This window comes from Nyctereutes procyonoides, unplaced genomic scaffold, assembly GCF_905146905.1.
Source record: "Nyctereutes procyonoides isolate TBG_1078 unplaced genomic scaffold, NYPRO_anot_genome, whole genome shotgun sequence".
Lineage (NCBI taxonomy): Eukaryota > Metazoa > Chordata > Mammalia > Carnivora > Canidae > Nyctereutes > Nyctereutes procyonoides.
Window position 1 is genome coordinate 56,970,537 of NW_026575140.1, and position 21,693 is coordinate 56,992,229.

A 21,693-nucleotide genomic window follows, 5' to 3' on the forward strand; every position below is an offset into this window, starting at 1 on the left:
TCCCGCACTCCTGCTGCCCTGTGCCAGCGCCCATACTTCTCTGCATTGTCCCGCAGGTAGGTGTGAAGCTCCAGGAGGCGCCGGGCTGCCATCTCCTTGAGCAGAGTCGTGAACTTGTTCTGCCACTCATTGCAGTGCTGCACCAGTGAGAACTTGAGGTGTGAGCAGTCCAGCAGCACAAACTGGATGTTGAGGACCGTCTCCTCCTTCTGCACGTTATTGGCAACCTCTGTGTAGCTGCAAGGGCCCATGTCCCCATGAGGGTGTTTTTTTTTTTTTTTGGCAGACAAGCCTACTGCCCTGTTGCCAGTTCAAGTGCTGGCTTCCTACCCCTACACCCATGCAGGGTGCTCCTTGGGTCTCCCATTTCAATCCACTCCAGCCATATGGCTGGGATCGTATCATTTTCCCAACCCCTACCTACTAGGCAGCAGTCAGACTCTGGCATTCAAGGCTTGAGGATCTGAGTTGAGTACCCAGTGCTGCTCCCTAACTCCACAACCTCAGATGGGTTATTGAAACTGTCTGGGCCCCACTTTCTTGTTTTTTAAGAATTTATTTATTTATTCATGAGAGATACAGATAGAGGCAGAGACACAGGCAGAGGGAGAAGCAGGCTCCCTGCAGGAAGCCCGATGTGGGACCCAATCACCGAACCTGGGATCACACCCTGAGCCAAAGGCAAATTCTCAACTGCTGAGTCACCCAGGCATCCCCCAACTTTCTTATTTCTTATTATCACATGGTGATAATAAAAACCCATGTCATGAGGCTGTCAAGAGAATTACATTGTCTACTCTACATAAATCCCTGGGCGCCCTTCCTTTCCCGTCCCTGTGTTCTAGAACACTCACTGCTCGGTGAGCGTATGCACATGTTATCACCTTCATGCCTCTCTCACACCATGATCTCTACCTGAAATGCCCTCCCACTGCCCATTTCTGCCTGTGGGAATTCTACCCAGTCCATAAAGCCCAGCCCCAGCCATCCCCTCCAAGTAGCCTCTCCTAATGTCCTGGCTGGAGTGCTCTGTCCTTCCACTGACCTGCGCTAATGCTCTGTACACCTTAATTACAGTCCTTATCACACTGACACTTGAATAATGAGTACAATTGACAGTGCTTTAGAGTTTGCAAAGTGCTTTCACTTAGATTTCATGACCTCACAACCTTGAAAGGTAGGAAGGGTCATATCTGCTCCCCAGGAATCTGAGGCCCAGAGAGCAGAGTAACCTGCCTGTGGTGCCGCAGCCCATGAGGGGTAGGGCTGGGATCTCAAGCATCTTCAGGACACCACTGCTGCTGCTCTCTCAGGGACACCTTCACCTTCCCTACTGGGCTGTATCCCTTAAAAGAAAATCCTGTTCATTTCTTTATTCCTCACTTCCCATTCATGACATAGTGGGGTTTACTGAGTGAATAAAGGGAGGACAGAGAGATGGGAGCTCAGAGCAAGACTCAGGAATGATCTTCAATGAAACTCTAATCTGCCTTCTTAAAATGGAGGTGCTCGCTTCTCACCCTTCAAAACGTTATGTTTCTTCTTTCCCACCAGGACCCTGTAGGTGACCCCTCCACACACACACACACACACACACAAAGGCTTTTCCCCTAAATTTTGTCCAGCTCTTATGTGGTCCCCACCCCATGAGAAATAAAGGTCCTGGAGTGCCTGGGTGGCTCAGTGGTTGAGCATCTGCCTTTGGCTTAGGTCTTGATCCTGGGGTTCTGGAGCCTGCTTCTCCTTCTGCCTCTCTCTGTGTGTCTCTCATGAATAAATAAAATCTTTACAAACAAAACAAAACAAAACAAAAAAAACAAAGGTCCAATGCTCTAGCTCCTGATCTTCTCCCATAGTTGAGGACACAAATTTTCTACAGCTCTCCCTACCCCAATCCTTTTCCAGGGTTTGTAGGCCTGGACCTCCTCCCAGGATTCTATGTTTCACAGAGACAGAGCTTCACAGCCACCATGACTCCTTACCGGGCAATGTCAGCATCAAAAGAAGAGACAGGGGGGTTGAGACGCTGATAGCGGCGAATAAAAGAATCCTTGTTGATCTCCCAGATCTCCCGATACAAATCCCAGGTCTTGAGGTAATTCTGTAGTAGGCTTGCGTTGTTGGTCATGCCGCTGCTGATCTGGGCCTGGATCTTCTTGATGTCCTCATCTCGCTCTTCAAGAACCAGCAAAATGTTTCTCACTCACTTACAGCCCAACCCAAGCTCCAGCCTCTGTGCTGGCCACCGGACCCTCCTCACCACCTCCCAAAAGAAATTTGGCTCAAACATGAACATTAATATCAATGAACAGAGGGAGGGGTGGAAAGTAAAAATAGGACTCCAGCCTAGGATTCAGATGGGCACCTCCTATCCTGCCCCAGTCCCAAACTCATCCTTCCTAATCTCCCATTCTAATCCCAAAGTCCTTGAGCATTGGTCTCCTACTCTCCACTCTGACTGCCACCCTTGTTCCCTTCCCCAGTCTGGTCCCTGATCTGGCCCCAAACCTGGCCTTCCCAGCATCATGTGTCTGGAAACATCATGTGTCCCAGCATCTTCCCTGGCCTCTCCTCCTGGCTCTGCCCATCCCTAAGTCTCTGATGCCCCTGCACCCAGTGCCCTCCCCACCGCCCACTCACCCACAATTACATGGATGGGGTCACGATGAAACTTGCGCTTGATGAGAATTTCTGGGAGGTGGCGGAAGACAGAGATGGTGGAGAAGAGGTGGTGGCCAATGTCATTGACTACACCTGCCAGAGTCTGCAGAGTTGGTGAGAATTCCACCTGGGGGGCAGGGGACACAGGGGAGAGAGCCTTAGCCTGGCGGGAAGAGACCAGCCTCAGGGCTGGGAAGGTTGAACACCTCAGAACCAGCCCTGGAGGGGCCATAAGATGAAGTCACAGCTAAGGGCTGAGGTTAAGGGTCGAGGGAAACTGAAAACAGAGTCTGAGAGTTTTGGAACATGAGGAGTAAAGGTCCTCACCTGTGCCACACCTCCCTGCGTGTCATTCTGCAAAATGACCAGGACTTGGAAGAGTGGGTTGGGTGTGGTCTTTCCATCCCCATTGATGGCCTTGGACAGTTCTAGTAGCGACCACTTCACATTCAGGCGCAGGGCATCCTCCATCATGTGATCCAGCCGGATTGTGTACAGCATCCACTGCTGCTGAATCTGGGTGGAGAGGGAAACCCTCAGGGGAGATGGGGCAGGTCCTGGGGAATAGGAACCAGCAAGAGGGGAAGGAAACGAGCTAAAGACAAAGGTAGGATTCTGAGTCCCAAAGGAAGAAGGTCTGCAAGACTGAAGGCTGGGTGCACCCAAAAGTAGAGCCGGGCATCTGAGAAGCACCCACCAAAAGTAGGAGGGAAGAACCGAGAGAAAGTTCTGATGGCACCAGGGGCCCACCCAGCCCCAAAGCCTTGACACCAGGACCCCCCACCTCAGGGCCATCATTCTTGAAGACTTCGTAGGAGTTGGTCATGATGGCCACCACATCCTGGTGCAGGCTCATCAATTTCTGCTGCACAGCTGTCCGGTGCTCCTGCTGGTCCTCCTCAAATTCCAGGTCTCTGTACACCCGCTTGTCACTGATGTACACCAACAGTGTCTCGGATATCTCTTGGGCTCGCCAGCCAATGGTCAGAGTGGAGGCCTTGAACTCGTTCACAATGGTCTGCACCTAGAGGCAGACCACACACATGGGTGTGGGAGGGGTGCTCAGTTTGGGAAGGAACTCTCTGGGCCTAGTTCTAGCCTCCCACCTGTCCTATCACTAGACTTGCTGAGATTAGAAATAAAAATAGAAGTCCTGGGGCACCTGAGTGTCTTAGTTGGTGGAGCATCTACCTTCAGCTTGAGTCATGATCATGTGTTGGGCTCCCTGCTCAGCGGGAGTCTTCTCCTCCCGCTGCCCCTCCTCCCGCTCATGTACACTTGAGCGTGAGCACCTCTCAAATATATAAATAAAATCTTAAAAATAAAAATAAATAAAAGTCTTCCATAAGCACAGTTGGATTCTTTCCCACCACCCCCTGGTCTCTCCAGCACTAGCCAAGACTCAGGTACTGATTATCCATGCAGCGCCCTTTGGGTGAGCCTCACCAACCTCCAGAGGCCCATGATTGTGACCCACCTTGCTGGCGTGTATACGGCATTCTGTGATGAAGAAGGCACTGGCCCCCTTCAGGGCCCAATGCAGTTTCTTGAGTCCAGGGTGGATCTTCTTATCCAGGAACCGGATACGTTCTTTGAAGAGGGCCTGCTCATCTGGGGACAGCATGGCAATGATCCTGTGCATGAGAGGAGACCAGCAGCTGGAGGGACAAGCTCTGCAGGCCTCTCCTCCACAACAGGAGACCTGGTGGAGAACTCTGGAAGCTCACAAGGCTGAACTGTGCTTTCCAATAAATCTTCTGGTGGTAATAGAAACACTCTACAATTTGTGCTGCCCACACAGTCACCACTAACTGTGTGTGGCTGTGGAGCACTTGAAACGTGGCCTGTGCCAATGAGGGACTCAATTTTAAAGTTTTCTTGAATTCCAATTAATTAATTAAAATAGAAATAGCCATGTGCAACCAGGGGCTGCTATGCTGGACAGGGCGGTTCTGGACACCCACATAAGGATGCTTTCTCCACTCCTTGCTCCACCCACTTGGACCTTAATGGGGCTAAGAAAGGCACTCAACCCAGAGCAAAGCCTCACTCCAGAGATAAGTATCAAGGGTACTAAGAGAAGGGGTCCCTGTGTGGTCTCGGTTCAATGAAGCGGATGTTATCTCGTGCCCACAATCTTAATGCCCCCCCGTTCACTCCTAGAAGTGACCCAGGCCCACAGTACACATGGTCCCAGTGCCCTGTGAGGTTGGAGAGGACCTGGTTTGGGTTGTTTTGCCCCCTACCCTGAAGCTAGAAGACAAAAGTGCAAGGGACAGGAATAATCACAGGGCCACATGAGAGAGTAAGAGAGAATTTTCTTGAGATGGTAAAAAGTAAAGGATAGATCCCACAGGAGATAGATGACATCACGGGACAGATAAGACGCAGACGAGGCCCAGAACACACACAGAAGTCCCGCTGAGGACTGCAGCCTTACCGATTGTAGTCTCGAGCCACCAGTAACAGGTTTTCCCGAAGAATGCGCAGGTCCTCTGCACGCTCGGCTACGTTCATCACGTAATGGGGCGTCTCAAAGAGCAGCCGTTCCCAGTAGTCAATCTCCACAAAGAGAATCAGCAGAGACCTCAGGGAAAAAAGAGCCAGGCAACTCTGGGAAATGCTCTGGGGCCTGGACAGGAGCCAGCAGGGGCACCAGGGCCGTGGGCCAGGGAGGCACGGAGAGGGTTAGACTAGGAAATGAAGCAACGCCTCCAGGTAAAAGGAGGCTGGCTGGACTCACTGACCTTTGCTGCCCTCCCCAAACCATTACAAGAGGAAAGGGGGTTCTGGTGTGTTTAGGGCATAAGCTCCCTTCCAGGCAGATTGGAAGCTGAGAGGCCAATGGCTAAGGAGCAGAACCAGCATCCTCAGCCGGACATGGAGACAGTGAAGAGGCCACTCCATTCATGCCCAGGGTGGTGTCTCCAAGTGTCTCAGGAAGGGGAGGTGGGACCACAACACCAAGGTTGTGGAAATCGTTCCCCACCTGTCCCCTGGCCACCCCCCCATTATTCTGCACAGTTAAGCAAGTGCCCTCCTCACCCCAGCATTAGATGGAAGTCTTCTTGTCTGGAGATGCTTTGCAGAGACAGGCAGACAGAGGGTCTTAGACTGGGGACCCCAAGTCCACCGGAACGAAGAGGTGTAGTGAGAGGAGGGGGCGTGACGGGCCCATGTGCACACTGAATGTTAAGACCACCGGCCTTCTTTCCCACCCAGCAATGGGCACTTGGGCAGCTCCAACCAGTGTCCAGAAAGAAGTCTGGAAGACGGTTTTCTGTGACCTCTGGCCCAGCTGAGAGGCGAGTCCCAAGGATGGTGACCTCAGGAGTCCCCTCAAGACAGCCTACCGGATAAGCCTGCAGTGAAGCTCACAGGTGATAAACCCCACGACCTGCTCAGGAGAGCTCCCAACCACTCTCCAGCTCCCTGCCCTTGAAAATGGACAACCAAGGATCACAAAACACTGGGCTCTGTCCTTCCCAGCAGAGGAAGGTGGAAGCCAAAGCAAACAAACAGAAGCAAAGCAACTATGAGGAGAGACAAGGGGACAGGGGCCATGCAGAAGGATAAGGGCCGTCCCACACCAAGAAAAAAACTAAAAAAAACTGTGAATATCCTGAGAGAGAGAAAAGAGACAAAAGAGCATCCGTGACCCAAACCCCAGATGCTATAGAAGGGAACACCCGGAGAGCTCTCGGAGGTTCAAGAGGATAACAGGATGTTAACAAACCAACAAACCCATTAACAATGAAATCAACAGAAATCTCTTGGAAAGTAGAGAAAAAGACACAGAGATGGAAGGCAGAGAGGACTCTTCTGAATAAAGAAATAGAAAACCCTCCATTAATAATGTTTCTAGTAGGGCATCTGGGTGGCTCAGTGGTTGAGCGTCTGCCTTTCGGTTCAGGGTGTGATCCCTGGGTGCTGGATTGAGTCCCGCATCGGGCTCCCTGCAGGGAACCTACTTTTCTCTCTGTGTCTCTCATGAATAAATAAATAAAATCTGTTAAAAATAATAATGTTTATATTTATATTAATTATATGTTGGAATGAGAATATTTGGGGCAATACTGGATTGAGGATTAAAATAGCTTTCAGCTGTTTCTTGTTCTTTTGTTAAATGCAATCCCAGAGAAATCTGCATTGCACATGTGGCTGTCCTACCCAGGGAGTTCTGGCCCTTCCCTCTCGGGTGTCAGGCTGTCACTCCCATGTCCTGCATCCTCCACCTCAGAGATCAGCCCTCAGACACCCCTCCCCCCTGAGCCCAGCTTCCTCCTCGCTTCCAGCACTTGCCCTCCCAAAGGACCAGTTCCTTGACCTCACAAGATCTTCAGACCACTGACCACGGGCTCCCTTCCAGCCTGTGTGTCCCCTCCCATCGCTGCCTCCTCCTGCACAGACCCTGCCATCTGTTACATTCCTGGCCCTCCTGCCACTCCTCACTTGCTCTTTAGTGTAAGCCACCTGGTGGAACCCCGACCCAGGCTAAATCTGCTGCCATCCCCCCAGGGTCCTGTGTGGGGCTCCCCACCCTGTCCTCCCTCCTGTTCTCTTGGTAATTGCCAGCAGCACCTCCCCACGCTCTCAGGCCTGTCCTGCCCCATCTCTGCAGAGATCACCTCCTACATCACAGACACAGAATCCACCAGGAGACTCCATGTACTTCAGGCTATAAAACCCAGAAGCCCATGTACTTGTGTCACACCAAGGCTTCACCTGTTCAGGGCAGAAGAGCCCCTCCTCCCACCTAAGGCCAAGGCCTCTTCCTGGGCTCCGTGTCCCAACACAGTTTCCTCCTGCTTCCTCAGACAGCATCCCCTCCCACTCTCCTCAACCTGCCGGTTCCATCCCATCAACAGTAAAGGAAGGCCAAGACTCTACCATCTTGAAAAAAACAAACCAAAAACGGCCCCCCCACCCTGGACAACATATCTCCCCTGCAGGTACCTTACCTTGCATTCCCCCCCCTTCTTTAAAGATTTTATTTATTTATTCATGAGAGACACACAGAGAGAGGCAGAGACACAGGCAGAGGGAGAAGCAGGCTCCTCACAGGAAGCCCAATGCAGGACTCCATCCCAGAACCCCGGGATTACGACCTGAGCTGAAGGCAGATGCTCAACTACTGAGCCACCCAGGCGTTCCCACACTCCCCTTTACTGTGCACCTTTCATACAGAATTGTCCTCACGAGCTCCTCTGTCCCGAAAGCTGCCCCCTTCGCCTGCACAACTGACTTTGTCAAGTCTCTCCAGGACACCTTGTCCCCAAACCCTGCAGGCCTCCTCGGGCCTGGGCCTCCCTCCTCTCTCCACAGGCCTTAACCTAGTGCTGGACTCCACCCTGCCTTGCCTTCCTCGGACATGCTCTTGTGCTCTGCCCTGCCTTTCAGTACAAGGATACTTCTGTCTCTAGAATCCCTTGGAAATCCCACCTAGCTAGGCCCTGGAGACCCCGGGGAAGAATCTGCTTGCCCTGCACTTCCCTTCAATGCAGGCTCCTGGATGTTCTTCACATCCAGCACTCTCCCTGGATGATCTTGTCCATGCCCGTGGCTTCAGCTGCCTTCTAGAAGCTGCTGACCCCCCAGATCTACTTGGCTTAACGTGAGCTCTAGACTTGTATGCCCAACTGCCTTCTAGATGTCTCCCCACCTTGGCCTACAAGTACCTCCCATGTGTCCAGAAACAAACTCATCATCTGCAGAGCAGATGCATGCAGGGAGCTCCTGTCTCTGTGAATAGCCCTGTCCCATACCAGAGCCAAGTGTCTTCCCTCAGCCTCACCTTCCAGCATCCAACTGACTACCAACTCCTTCAAGTTTTAGAGTCAAGCAAAGTACAGAAATTCTACCTCCAAGGCACCTGTAGCTCAGGCGTGGTGCTAAATGGCAATGGACGCTCAGGTGTACCAAAATCAAAGTTTTCAATATAAAAACCATAACCAGTTAAACATTATCATGGAGGAAAAGAGACCCATGACAATTAAAACAATAAAAATAAAATACAAAATTAACCAATTAACAAGAATTCTTTATGTATAACATTTTTATGCAAATTTTTATATATTATGATATATCTTGTCAATTAGTCAATTTATATGGAAAAAATTATTTATAGACATTTTATATGGATTTAAATACATTGAAAGAAAAAATGCTATTCTTGGGTAGAAAGATTCAAACCTTAAACATGTTCATTCTTCTTAAGTTAACCTATAAATTTAACCCAATCCTTGTTCTTATAAAAATAGGAATGGAACTATTTTTGGAACTAAACAGATTGATTCTAAAGTTCTTATGGGAAATAAATATTAAAAATATCCCCAAAAACTCTGCAAAGGGAGAGGAAGGAGGTCAATAATTAAAGCAGTTTGGTCCCTTCATATGAACAGACAGACATACCAGCACAGAAAAGTGATTCCTGAAATAGACACAACTCTCGATGGGAATTTGTTATGTTATATAAATGAGATTGGGTCAACTGGCTAGCCATCTGGGGATTAAGAAACACAACAACCCAGTCACATGTGCAGTTCTCTCCCTACACCAAAATAAGTTTCACATGGATCAAACATCTACATGTAAAGAATAAAATCATAAAACGCCAGAAGAAAATATAGAATATTTTCAAAATTAAAAATGTTCAAATCTTAAAAAAAAAAATGCTTCAATAAAAATCATGTGATTTGCAAAATCTGTGTGGTTTCTCTCTCTTTCTCTCTCTCTCTTAAAGGAAATTGCATTTTTAAATCACAGACTATCAAAAGCCCCACAACCTGGAGATGCTCTCATCAAACTCTGGGTTCTGAATATTACTGAAATGCCACTTGGAAGCACATGAGGTAAAAATTCCAGAATATTTTGTGTCTTCTCTACAGGTAAGGACTGAAATAATAATATAAGAAATATTATCATGGGATGCCTAGGTGGCTCAGTGGTTGAGTGTCTGCTTTTGGCTCAGGGTGTGATCCCAGGGTCCGCATCAGGCTCCTTGCGGGGAGCCTGCTTCTCCCTGAGCCTGTGTCTCTGCCTCTCTCTGTGTCTCTCATGAATAAATAAATTTTTTAAAAAAAGAATATCACATTTGAAGTTTTGCAGAGGATTATATTTCAAGTGAATAGGCCTCTCTCACATGTGAATGAACAGTAGATCACCAGGCATTTAAGGGAAGTCTCCAGAATAAAAGAGATAAAAGAGAGAGGTCAAAACAAAGGAAAGTTACTTTCAATCTAGGATTCCAAATACAGCCAAATGTCCAATAAGGGGAGGGGAGAAAAAATTGTGGTCAATCACATAAGAACACAAAAAATTTGCCTCCCATGTACCATGTCCCGGAAAGCTACTAAAAAGTGCACTCCGCCAAAACGAGGGCATAAACCAAGAAAGAGGAAGACAAAGGAAACAGGAAATCCAATGAAAGAAGAGGCTCAGCAGGGAAGCTCCAGGCTGATATCCTGATATAGCAGGCCTCAAAACCAACCAACTGCACCGATGCAGGAGGAAAGGGAGTTCTAGCAGGGGTAGCTCAAAGAAAAATATGAAACCCATGACCTCCCTTACCAGTCAGAGAGTGAGGAAAAATATTACCAGTCTGGGAGAATTAACAATAGCAAACAATGTGCTCACAAAAATAGTAAGGCAATTGTCAATTCTGAAAAGGGCAAAGATCAGACAAGCAAGGGAAGACTTGTAACAAAATTCCTCTGCGCGGCAGTAAATGGGACTAACAGAGTCATGTTAAGCTAAACAGTGACCTACCTCAAACTTGCATTATAGCTACACTGGAAGGACAGAGGGGTCTGAGTACATATGGGAACGCTTCTGGCTACATGAACATATCCTCCTGTGTTCTTCAAACTTGCGTGTGTGCACTACCCAACACCACATCAAAATGTCATCCTGACAAGATTTTCAAAAAAACTTTAAGGTATATTGTCAAATTGTAATGCATCAGTTGATGGGAGGAACTTGGAGGATACCGTCTTGATGTTGAGCTGGAACCCTAGGAGGAACGCATCCCACAGGGATGCTCAGTCTTTGCCAGAAGCATGTCAGTTAATTTCCAGAATGCAAAATTTATTTTATCAATAAATAAAATTTCTTTTTTAAAAAGATTCATTTATTTATTTATTTGACACAGAGAGAGAGTGAGCGCGGACATTGACACAGGGCTCGATCTCACAATCCTGAGATCATGACCTGAGCTGAAATCAAGAGTCACATGCCCAACCGACTGAGCCATCCAAGTGCCCCAACGAATAAAGTGTCTTTGAAAAAAAAAAATCCACCTGGGGAATGATTTCTGTAAGATATTTCATAATTGATCCTCAGAGCAGTGGTCAGGCAGCAGAGGCAAGAGAGTAAAACAAGCTGAGGTCAGTGTTGACAGCCCAGAAAGAAGTGACCCCATAGAGAAAGCCCTATGTGATGGGGAAGAAAGGAAGAAGCGAAAGCCCTACACACAGAAAGCCAACACACGTTCCCGTGTCCCCTCTCCTGCTCTGGGGCACCTGCACTGCACAGAAGGGCCTGCTGCGTACATAGGGATAGCACCCCTCTTCTCAGCCAGGGCAGAGACAACATCTGGAACATATTTGAGTTAAGTCCAGTCTGGAAAGCTGCTCTGGCCGTAAAAACGTGGTAAAAGCCAGTTTGGACTTCAGAGTTCAAATATGTGGGATATAAGGTGGATAAGAAAACCCCTTGTGAGATAAAAGAGGTTCGATTAGGGCCTGGAAGGCTCCCAGAACTCAGAGACAGTCGAGTAATTCTGAGAGCAGTCAGGACACTTGAAAAGTAGGCTTATTTCAAGATCTTATCTAGACCTTGAATACAGAAGAGTCAGCCTGATAAAGTCATCTGCACCTCCTTGGAGGGGTGAGATGGTTTGGAAGAGCTGATTGGGTCTTGGATTTCTTTACCAGTCTGATGAACCCAGACTCTCCAAAGTCCTTCCCTGGGATCATGGGTTTGTTTTGGTTTTGGGGGTTTTTTTGTTTGTTTGTTTTTACCATACATAATTTACTGGGTTTGAGGCAGTTTTATCTTAAAACCACAAAAATGTAAAGCAGCTTATAACAGATCCCTCTAGTAAACAACCACCAAGGGACAGAAACACTTGTCTCTGGAAGAAGCGTCTCGCCATTATTTGGGTTTCAGTTAAACCCAGGCCATAAATATTTGGCCCAAAGTTGCCTTGTTAGGCTCTACTATAAAGATTATGCAAACAGTACTTTCAATAAATACCTAATGTGTTCCTCGACAGGAGATGATCACAGCAGACAGGAAAGTTTTCTCCTAAGCTTCTCTGACTCAGATGGACACTGTGCTCGGGCACCAGGCAAATGCACCACTGGGGAGGGATGGGAATAAGCAGTAGAGAGCCCACCCGAAACCCTCTGGTACAGAATATTCAGAAGCCTTACAGAAATCGCACAACTTATAAGTCCATCAATCCTGAGCTGATTAAGTCACAGTACACCCAAATTATAGGATGCTATACACCCCAGAAAATAACTACATACTTCTCTACATACAGAATGGAAACCCACACACAAACCCAACACATACCATTAACCCTTTATTTTTTTTTCCCATTAACCCTTTAAAAAGCAAGTTGCGAAAACCCTGTTGATAATGTGATTCTATTTTGTGTAGAGTGCATATTTTTGATCACCTGGTGATCAAGATTACCTCTAGAGGACAGGGCTGGGTACTGGATTTTCACTGTTTCCTGTATGTACTTCTATATCAATTTTTTTTAATTTTTTTAAATTTATTTATGATAGTCACACACGCACACAGAGAGAGAGAGAGAGAGAGAGAGAGAGAGAGAGAGAGAGAGGCAGAGACATAGGCAGAGGGAGAAGCAGGCTCCATGCACTGGGAGCCCGACGTGGGATTCGATCCCGGGTCTCCAGGATCGCGCCCTGGGCCAAAGGCAGGCGCTAAACCGCTGCGCCACCCAGGGATCCCTATATCAATTTTTTTTTTACAGTGAGCATACACTATTTTTATAACTTAAAAATATCCACAAGGACACCTGGGTGGCTCAGGGGTTGAGCCTTCAGCTCAGGTCATGATCCCAGGATCCAGGATCAAGTCCCACATCGGGCTCCCCACAGGGAGCCTGCTTCTCCCTCTGCCTGTGTCTCTGCCTCTCTGTGTCTCTCATGAATAAATAAATACAATCTTTTTTTAAAATACCCACTAAAGATTTTAAAAAATCAAAGAAAACAAATGTATGAAGTAGGAGGTAAAAGAGAGTGGGGGGGGGGAGACCAAATCATTAAGCGTGGTTGTCTTTGAGGAAACTGTTCTCTCTTCTACTTTTTTGCATTTTGCAAATTTTCTAAACTTGTCAACACTTTTACAATGGGAAAATAAACCATTTTGAAAACTGTGGATGCACAAAACCGTGTATATAGTATGCTACTGTTTATACAAAAGGGCTATTTATGTAACTATACACTCTTGTCGCTGGAATGTTATGCAGCAAACTAGTGACAGACACGGACTCTTTAGAGAGAAACTGAGTCATGGGGTACAGCAGTGAAGCCCGATTATTCTTTTTCTTTTGAATTTTGTAACATGTACCTTCTGTCACCCCTTGTAAAAGGCTAAAACTTTTCAAAATTAAAACTACTATTTTAAAAAATAATAAAATCTAAAAAACTATTCTATCACCTTGCTAAGTTTGTTTTGAATGTCCTGTGTTCACAGAAGCTTTATGAGGCAATTCTTTTCAAGGGAAAGTAATGTTTGCTGATTGTTGTTTGCTCGTCGTCGTTGTCGTGAGGACTTCCACATATGCCATCTCGCCTCGTGACCTCAGAAAAGGATTTTTGGAGTAGATAAGGAGACTCCAGCTCAGAGGAATTTGGTGGCTTGCCTGAGGTCACAGAGCAAAGCAGATCTGCTCCAGGGTTCAGATTCTGCCCTGAGGATGTGGGGGTGGTCAACCTGTGACACCTCTTGACCTTTGGCTCAAACTTTATCTTCTCTCATACTTAAAACATAAATATGGATCATTAGTGCTAATATGCTTCTGTTATTTGAACACAATCCTCTGATTCTGGGGGAGAATAAAGCAACTGCTGTTGGGGCTGTGCATGTTCATCCTGGTGTCAATGCAATCAAGTCCAACTGTCTTGTCCATTCATCTGTCTGTTGTCTCTCTGAGCACAGTGCCTTTGGAGGCAGCCAGCTTGACAGAGCTGTGTGTCTTGCAGATTCAACCATGTTGTGTGCTTGCAAATGTCTCAGCCAGGGTGATACTGGCCTTGTCTCTGTCTTCTCAAAATCATAGTGCTGGGGGCCGCTGAGTGGCTCCGTGGTTGAGCATCTGCCTTTGGCTCAGGCTGTGACCTTGGGGTCCTGGGATGGAGTCCCACATTGGGCTCCCTTGCTTCTCCCTCTGCCTGTGTCTCTGCCTCTCTCTCTGCGTCTCTCATGAATAAATAAAGAAAATCTTTCTTAAAAAAATCATAGTGCTGACTTATGAAGCCGGTCTTATATGCTGCTGCTCAGTCGTACCTCAAAAACCCTTGGGCCTTACCAAAGCCACTCTGATACCCCTCTCTAGCCAAAGGCACTGTGGAGGCCAAGAAAAATTAAGGCCATTCCACCTAAAGTTTAGCATTAGCACAAGTACAGCCATCTTAGGCCCCTGTGAATAAGAGCTAAACTTTACTGCAGAATGTCCTCAATGTCCTTGGCAGGGAATCCCATATCAGAAAGACAACAGAGCTCAGAATTGCCCTCAGCAGAGAATCCCATATCAGAAAGACAACAGAGCCCACACCCGTGGTAGAAAGTCCCATATTAGAATGAGAACAGAGCTCAATGCCCTTAAGCCCCATATCAGAATGTAAACAGAACTTGAGAAATTCCTCCACCCCTTCTGAAAATCCCCTAGACCACCCTATAAAAAACCAGCTATAACCCACTTCGGGGTCCAAGTCCCTGCTCTGCTGTGTCGCGTATACTTGGACCCAAGCTCGAGCTTGCTAATAAACCCTCGTGCGCTTGCATCAGTGTCGGCTCCTTGGTGGTTTCTCGGATTCGCAATTTTGGGCACAACAGGCAGATCTCCAACCTGCTCCATCTTTGGCCCTTTCATGAATGCTTCTGCCTCCCCTGACACACAGCACTACTTCTCCACCTTTGCTTCCTTCCTCACCCATGGCGCGTCACCTCACCCATGGCAGCTCCATCTCCACCCAGGTCTCCTCTAGCAAAAGCCCTCCAACATGTGCCCAACAGATCAGGGCGTCCTGTGAGTTGAAGCCCATGTGAGGAGCAACAGCCTAGAAGCCTGGGAAGCAGCTCCTTTTACGGAGCGCAGCTAATGACAACGGGGTGCCAAAACCCATCAAGTAGAAAGTTATTTCCTTCCAATTAGGAAAAAAAACTGTCACAAGGAGGTTTGCAATCTCTGTAGACAGATGTCTTACATGGCTCCTTCCTTGTTTTTCTCTTCTGCATCTTCCACAGAACGGAAGCACAGCCTCCAGTTCACTTGCAGGGAGGCAGAGGGCAGGGGCTCAGCTCCTGGCACGTAGAAGGCACTTGCTACACAATTTTGAGTAACTTAATACGTGAATTAATTACATCTGAAATAACTGTCACCTGAGAAGGTCCTAACTGTAAAGCTGCAGGAGAGAGCACAACTGGCCCAGACCGCCAGCTCCACCAGTTCTCAGGGAGGCCCGCCCCTTGGCTGGAGGTCCTCGGAATGCCTTAGCTGGGCCGTCACGGCCATCTAGTGGCAGGACACCTACATCACTGGGTTAATGGGTTCCTGGGGGCTGCTTTTTCTGCCGCTGTTACTCTGGAGATAGACTCTAGAATCAAACAGGCAGTGTGGGTACACCTGTTACAGCCTGAGAGAGAGCTCGAAACAAGGTGCGTGGAGGAGAATCTGGGTGGCTCAGTGGTTGAGCCTCTGCCTTTGGCTCAGGTTGTGACCCCAGGGTCCTGGGATCGAGTCCCGCAGGGAGCCTGCTTCTCCCTCTGCCTGTGTCTCTGCCTCCTTCTCTGTGTCTCATGAATAAATAAATAAAATCAAGAAAGAGAAAGAAAAGAAAGGAAAAGAAAAGAAAGAAGGAAGGAAGGAAGGAAGGAAGGAAGGAAGAAAGAAAGAAAGAAAGAAAGAAAGAAAGAAAGAAAGAAAGAAAGAAAGACACATGGAAACAAGAGAAGGGAGGGACAAGCAGAGGGAAAGTAGTCAGCCTGGGTCTCCTACTTGTCAAAGTTGACGTCCAGCATGCCCGGCTTCTCCTGGCTGATTCGTAACAGTGGTGTGTCCAGCCGCCGAATACAGTCCTTGTCCAGCGTTAACGTCCAGTCTTGGAAGGTTTTTCGAACTAGTTCATCGATGGCCTGAACCATCTGTTGATAGGTATGCACGCTCTCCTCTCCCGTACCAATGTGGGGCAGGAAGTGAGCGCTGGAAAGACACTGAGGGGGAGGGACAACGGGTGGCCAGAGCCCACGTGCCCCCCACCTCTATGGTCCCGTCTCCCACACCGCACACCCAACCCACGAGCTGTGTGGCTCGCCAGGGAGGCCTCCTCTGACCACTCTGGGGACAGAAGGGGCTGCACAGCAAAGTGAGAGGAGGAGACCAGGGCAAAAGACAAAAGATGTCAGTGGCACAAAGGGGAGGCACAGGGATTTGGCTCAAGAGAAGGTGGCAAAGAAAGAAAATTATAGGAGATGAGGATTTAAGCGGGTAGAGGTTGAAAACCAGTATGAACTCTTGGTCCTAGCTCAGCGCTCAGGGAGACACCATATTCTTACCCAGAGCCAATGACATGACAGCCAGCTCCTCAGTAGCCTTAATCTACATTCCCCAAAAGGCCTTTTCGAGGGTTATTCCTGTTTCTTTCTGGTTCTTCCAGGACTAGGCGCCCTAAGGGCCCATCCAGGTCTCTGGATTGTGAGGCTATATTCCTCTTCGGGTGGCCCGGTTTCCCTGAGGTGACCCTCCTCCTCCTCCTCCTCCTCCCCTCTTTGACAGGAAACACCTCCACTGACCCAGGCCACCAACCACACTGGCCACCGCTGTGCATCCGAAGCCAGGGCCACCTCACCCAATGGCACCTGCCACTCCCCAGAGCCCCACTTAGTCTCCCATCATGGAAAGTCCCTGGGGAAACGCCCTGGACAGCGGGGGGGGGGGGGGGCACGGGGGGGGGGCTACCCTGCCAGCATGTGGCTCAGCCTGCAAACTCCACCTGCTCTCTGAGAACAAGTTTTGGGGACAGCCAGGTGCTCACATTCATGACCCTGTCGATGCGATGCCGCAGGATCCTCATCCAGTGCGCCTGCCCAGAGTACTGGGCCATGTAGGGTTCCAGGTAGGGCCATTTCTTGTTCACCTCACGGTTCACCAGGGCCAGCTCGCTATTGAACAGCATGTAGAGATCCACTGCCTTCTTGTCGTAGGTTCGCTTGATAGCCTAAGGAAGGAGAGAAAGAACCTGACAACCTGGCCTCGGGTGCGGCTCCCCCCCCCCCCCCCCCGGGGACTCATGCTACACCCGGTCCTGGCCCCGTGGAGCAGGCCTCCCTAGTGATCCGCAAGCAAGGGGAGCAGAAGGAGGACAAGGCTCTTGGGGAAGAGCAGGAATGGGGTTGGAAACAGGAAGCACCGAAGAAGTGGGCGGAGGAGGCAGGGGAAGTGGGGGGGCAGGGGGGAGCACCTCCCGCGTGGCGAGCCTGTGGAAGGTGTCCAGCAGCAGCACTCCTTGCTCCACATCTCGGACTAACTCGAAGGCGGAAGTGATCAGGTTCTGAGTCATCACCTCCAGGTCCTTGACTCCAGTGCGAAACCTGCACCGTTAAGGAAGCGTGGACACGAGTGCGCACCCTTGGTCATCACCTGAGTAAGAATCCCGGGTGCCCCGGACCCAGAGCTCCCTCCGTGCCAGCCACAAAGTGCATCATGTGCATTAATCATTTGCTCCTCAAGACAGCACAGTGAGATGGGTCCTATCACTAGCTTTATTTTTTAGATGAAGAAACAGAGGCTCTAACTGGGGGAATAATTTGCCCAGAATCGCCGCCACCCCCAGTCTGTGGCAGAATGGGGACTCGGGCCCTCGGAGCCTAACTGGGACCCTGGCTCTGAGCAGTGGCTCCTTCCCTGCACTCTCTCCGGCCTTCCCCATCTCGATCTGTCACCTCCAGGCTCTCCTTTGGACTCTGGCCACTCCTCCTGCGTGGTCTCCACGCCTCCCTCCCCTGCAGCACTAAGCCGCCTGGGATCCTCACACCTGTTGTAGTCTTCATGCCAGGAGGTGTTCTTGACATCCAGGATGCCCCCGCGAACAGCCCGCAGCATCTGCAGGTTCTTATAAAAGATATCCTCAATCTCCAGCAAGTTCCGTGTTATCTGGGGCCCCTGGGCGCCGAAGAAGCAAGGAAGGGGAGCTTGCTTGCCATCTTCCCAGCGAGCAAAATGGTACTGGCAGTCACATACCTGAAACCAAGTCGGCGTGAGGACTCCTGCCCTCTTTTCTGACCTGGTGGGTCCTGAGCTCTCAGGATTGGCTTAAACTATCTAAAGACAGGGGAGGACCCGCCAGGTGCCGGGTGCTGCTGAGGTGAGTTTTGACCACAGAATGAGCTATGAGATACCAGGGTTGTGATAACAGGTGACAGTCTGACAGAACAGGACGGTGGCAGCAGCTCACACAGCCACACAGAAAGAGCTACAGTGGAGAAGCTCCCTGCTGACCCTCTGCCCCTCTCTCCCAGCCCCTGGCCAGGGTCTGGAGCCTGCTGTGACACCCCCCACCCCTCACGACGGTCTGCCCACCTCAATGAGGTCCTTGCAGCGCTGCACAAAGGCATCCACCTGGGCAAATATGCTGGTTTGGTCCAGCACCCAGCCCCGACTGGAGAACCTGTGTTCGGAGAAAAATGGACCAAATCACAAGTTGGGGCACAACATATCAACCTGCCTGTGGGAAGCTAGAATCCAGAGTCCTGGGTTTTGGGGGCCTTAGGGAAGGAGACCCCAAGAGGCAGTTCTCTTGAAGAGCCGAGGGAAGAAAGGCAAGATGAGAAGAACCAGAGAGGAGATAAAGCACCTCCGGTCTAGAAGGTTTATACATGATGGAATTTCAGACTTCCAGGCCAAGAGTGGAAGAATAAACCAGAAAGGATTCTTGGAATCAGGGTAGAGAGGTTATGAGACTAAGGAGAACCAGGGTCCAGGGGCTAGAAGATCTGCATCCAGAGAGAAGAGTGGGATCTATAGGCTTTTAAAAAGTACAAGTGAGAGGAGTCCCATCTACAGTCATTAGGAATGGCAGGGGTAACAGATGGGATGATGGGGGACATGCGTCGTACTGGGTATGCATCTGCACAGCCCGTAGGTAGTGATCTTTCCAGGCCTGACAGCAGGCGATGCAGCCCTGGAGCTCCTCCTTGCTAGAAGTGACGTGGCCCTCAAAGATGCGGTCCAGGGAGATGGCATGGCAGCACAAGCGGATGATCTCATTGCTCATCTGCAGAAGGGGCCGATGGCCTCCAGTCACAGCCCAAATCTCCAACCCCGCCTTGGGTCTCAGCCTCCCAGTCTTGACCTGGCTCCCCACACCTACCTGACACGGGCCTTCGCTGCCGGCTGTCAGCAACCCCGTGAGGGTCTAACCATACCTTCCCCAGCTCAGCTCACCTCCCAGTGAGGGCTCAGCTCAGGGACCCACCTCGGTCATCCCAGATGACATTCGGGCCCTGTGCCTCAAAAGCTGGCTCTCCTTCCCAAATCTGCGTCTCACTCCCTGCAATTTCCACCTTGGGAAATGAGCAGAAGGGGGTCGTCCCCTCCTGCATGGCTCAGCCTGGGGTCTGTCCCCCCTGCCTCCCCCACTGCGCTCTACTGCCTCGCCTTCTCAAAGGCCCTCTTCCCACCTTGGCTACTTCTATCTGGAAGCAAGCTGTCTAGCCCAGGCCCCAACCCGGAGCACAGAGCATGCCGGGGGGATGAAGAAGCAGGCAGAGAAGCCCGGGAGCCCTGCCTGACCCCCGCCCCCAGGCCACTCCTCAGTGCCTTTCAGCACATATGTCCCCCTGAATGCCTCCCCGTCCTTCAGCAGATCAGAGCTGCCCTTTGCCCCAGCCCCACAGACACGCACCTTTCGGAAGAGAGAGGTCAGTCTCTCCCGAGTATTGTAGTGGGGAGAGTTGACCCAGATGATGCGGATGAGACTAATCAACTTGGGGAGCTTACTGGAGATGTCCTTAGGCCGCATGTAGGCCAATTCCTGGTAGGGCTCCTTCAGGATTGACAAAAACGTCAGGTTGGATTGTGCTTGACTGGAGCCATCCTGGCAATGAAGAAATGCTGGCAATGGACTTGTCCATTGGAAAGAACTGGTTCAAAGCAAGCACTGCTTACCCCTCTGGAAGCCTGGCCTGACCTGCCCCTCTCAAAACCTAGTACCAAGCATCTCAGGCCCCCCACCTATCTGCTCTCATTCTTGTGCTAGTTCCAACCAGTGTCCTGTCTCTTCTTATGACGAGTCTCAACCCCCCGCCCCACTAGACTGAGAGTCCCCAAGCTCAGGCTTTGTGTCTTTGTGTCCACTCCTCCAGTTTCTCCAGCTGAATTCAGAACCCGGCACAAGGTAGGTGCTCAACAGCTATTGATCAGCTGATGGAACAGCCCTCCCATCCACCCCCGGTTTCACCCCATGCCTTTGGCCACCCTGTTCTCAACCAGGCTTCTAGACGTCTCCACCTCACTGCAGCTGTTTGCTTACCATCTAGCTCAAAATCCTGCCTGGGAGGAGAAATCCTCCATGTCTAAACTCCACAGGTCACTGCAGCCTTCTGTGTGATCCCAATATTAACATAATCAGCTTGCCATACTTTATACCAAATTTATTTTTTATGTGTTCATCTTGGCAATTCTCTCAGTTGGACCCTATGGGTTCCTCTTTGACCCCATGCCATCTGGTGATCCTGTTTTGTGTAAGCCTGGTTTTCTGAGCTAGACTGCAGAGGTTGGGCTCATGGAGGTTGGACTCCATGTGTATTTGTCGATGAACTGAGGTCTCCCTAACGAAACTATGAGCTCCTTGGGACCCTGTGTTCTACTACTTTTGTACTCTTCCCCCAAGTGCAAGTCCAAACATTAGGATCTATCTTTGCTGTTGAGGATTATGCTGGCTCCCTCTTATTAGCACCTGACTAACTACTGTCCCAACCACCATCCATCCTCTGCTAAGCCTCCATCCTTTGGTCCACTCACAAACCTGGATCTGCTGGGCCAGTTTTATAAAAGGTGCCAAGTAGGATGACTTGGCGAGGCGCAGGATGGATTCAATGTGCTTCACTCCCTGCTTCACCAGCTGTTTACTGATGCCAGACAAGTCCATGCATCGATTGTGCCAGAACTCAATCTCCTCCAAAGGACCTAAATTTTCTCCTGTCTCCACAGACTCCTGGGCACTGAGCACCTCCTTTATCTGCCGGGTCCAGTGTATCATGGAGGCTGCAGGGGAGAGTACAAAACCTCTTGCACTTATTTATGCTGCTTCCCGGTTGTATCCTTTCCTCTGTCACCTATGTAGCCCTCTTAACTCAGCTCTTTTCTCAGCATCTAGCCTTCCCCTCTCCCCCAACACACTGGCAACACCAGCCACTCACTCTCCAGCCGCTGTACCAGCTCTTTGTCCCTAACCACCACCTCGGGTGCCATGTTCATGGCCTCTGCAGGAATGTAGAGAACGGTGTGACCCTCCAGTTTATACCGAGTATCTGAGGAAAAGAACAGACCATGGAAGTTCACAGAAGGGGGAGAGTTTGTGCCACCCTGGTTCCAATCATGATTGATGATCTAGTATGGTGGATTTCAGGAGAACAGGCAAAAGAAACTATGACTCATTGTCTGGTCTGGGCAACCTTCCACAGCAGAAAACTGTATCTGTATTGGAAGGCAAGTTCTGTGCCCTGATATGCTCCACATAAAGGTACCCATTCCATGCCAGGCTGTACTCAGGATGA

General features: G+C 49.7%; 1 protein-coding gene across 1 annotated transcript in view; it reads right to left on the bottom strand.

Moving 5' to 3' along the window:
* DNAH2 (dynein axonemal heavy chain 2) overlaps positions 1-21,693 on the bottom strand; it is an 87,347-nt gene that overhangs the window by 51,344 nt on the left and 14,310 nt on the right. Inside the window, exons 6-19 of the mRNA XM_055305618.1 lie at positions 21,337-21,447; positions 20,943-21,181; positions 19,821-20,012; positions 17,952-18,157; positions 17,379-17,508; positions 16,953-17,135; positions 15,917-16,131; positions 5,102-5,248; positions 4,139-4,295; positions 3,446-3,685; positions 2,989-3,177; positions 2,641-2,788; positions 1,983-2,175; positions 37-237 (exon numbers count right to left, since the gene is read on the bottom strand). Of these exons, the coding sequence (XP_055161593.1) occupies positions 37-237; positions 1,983-2,175; positions 2,641-2,788; positions 2,989-3,177; positions 3,446-3,685; positions 4,139-4,295; positions 5,102-5,248; positions 15,917-16,131; positions 16,953-17,135; positions 17,379-17,508; positions 17,952-18,157; positions 19,821-20,012; positions 20,943-21,181; positions 21,337-21,447 (2,551 nt within the window). The remainder of the gene's footprint in view (positions 1-36; positions 238-1,982; positions 2,176-2,640; positions 2,789-2,988; positions 3,178-3,445; positions 3,686-4,138; positions 4,296-5,101; positions 5,249-15,916; positions 16,132-16,952; positions 17,136-17,378; positions 17,509-17,951; positions 18,158-19,820; positions 20,013-20,942; positions 21,182-21,336; positions 21,448-21,693) is intronic.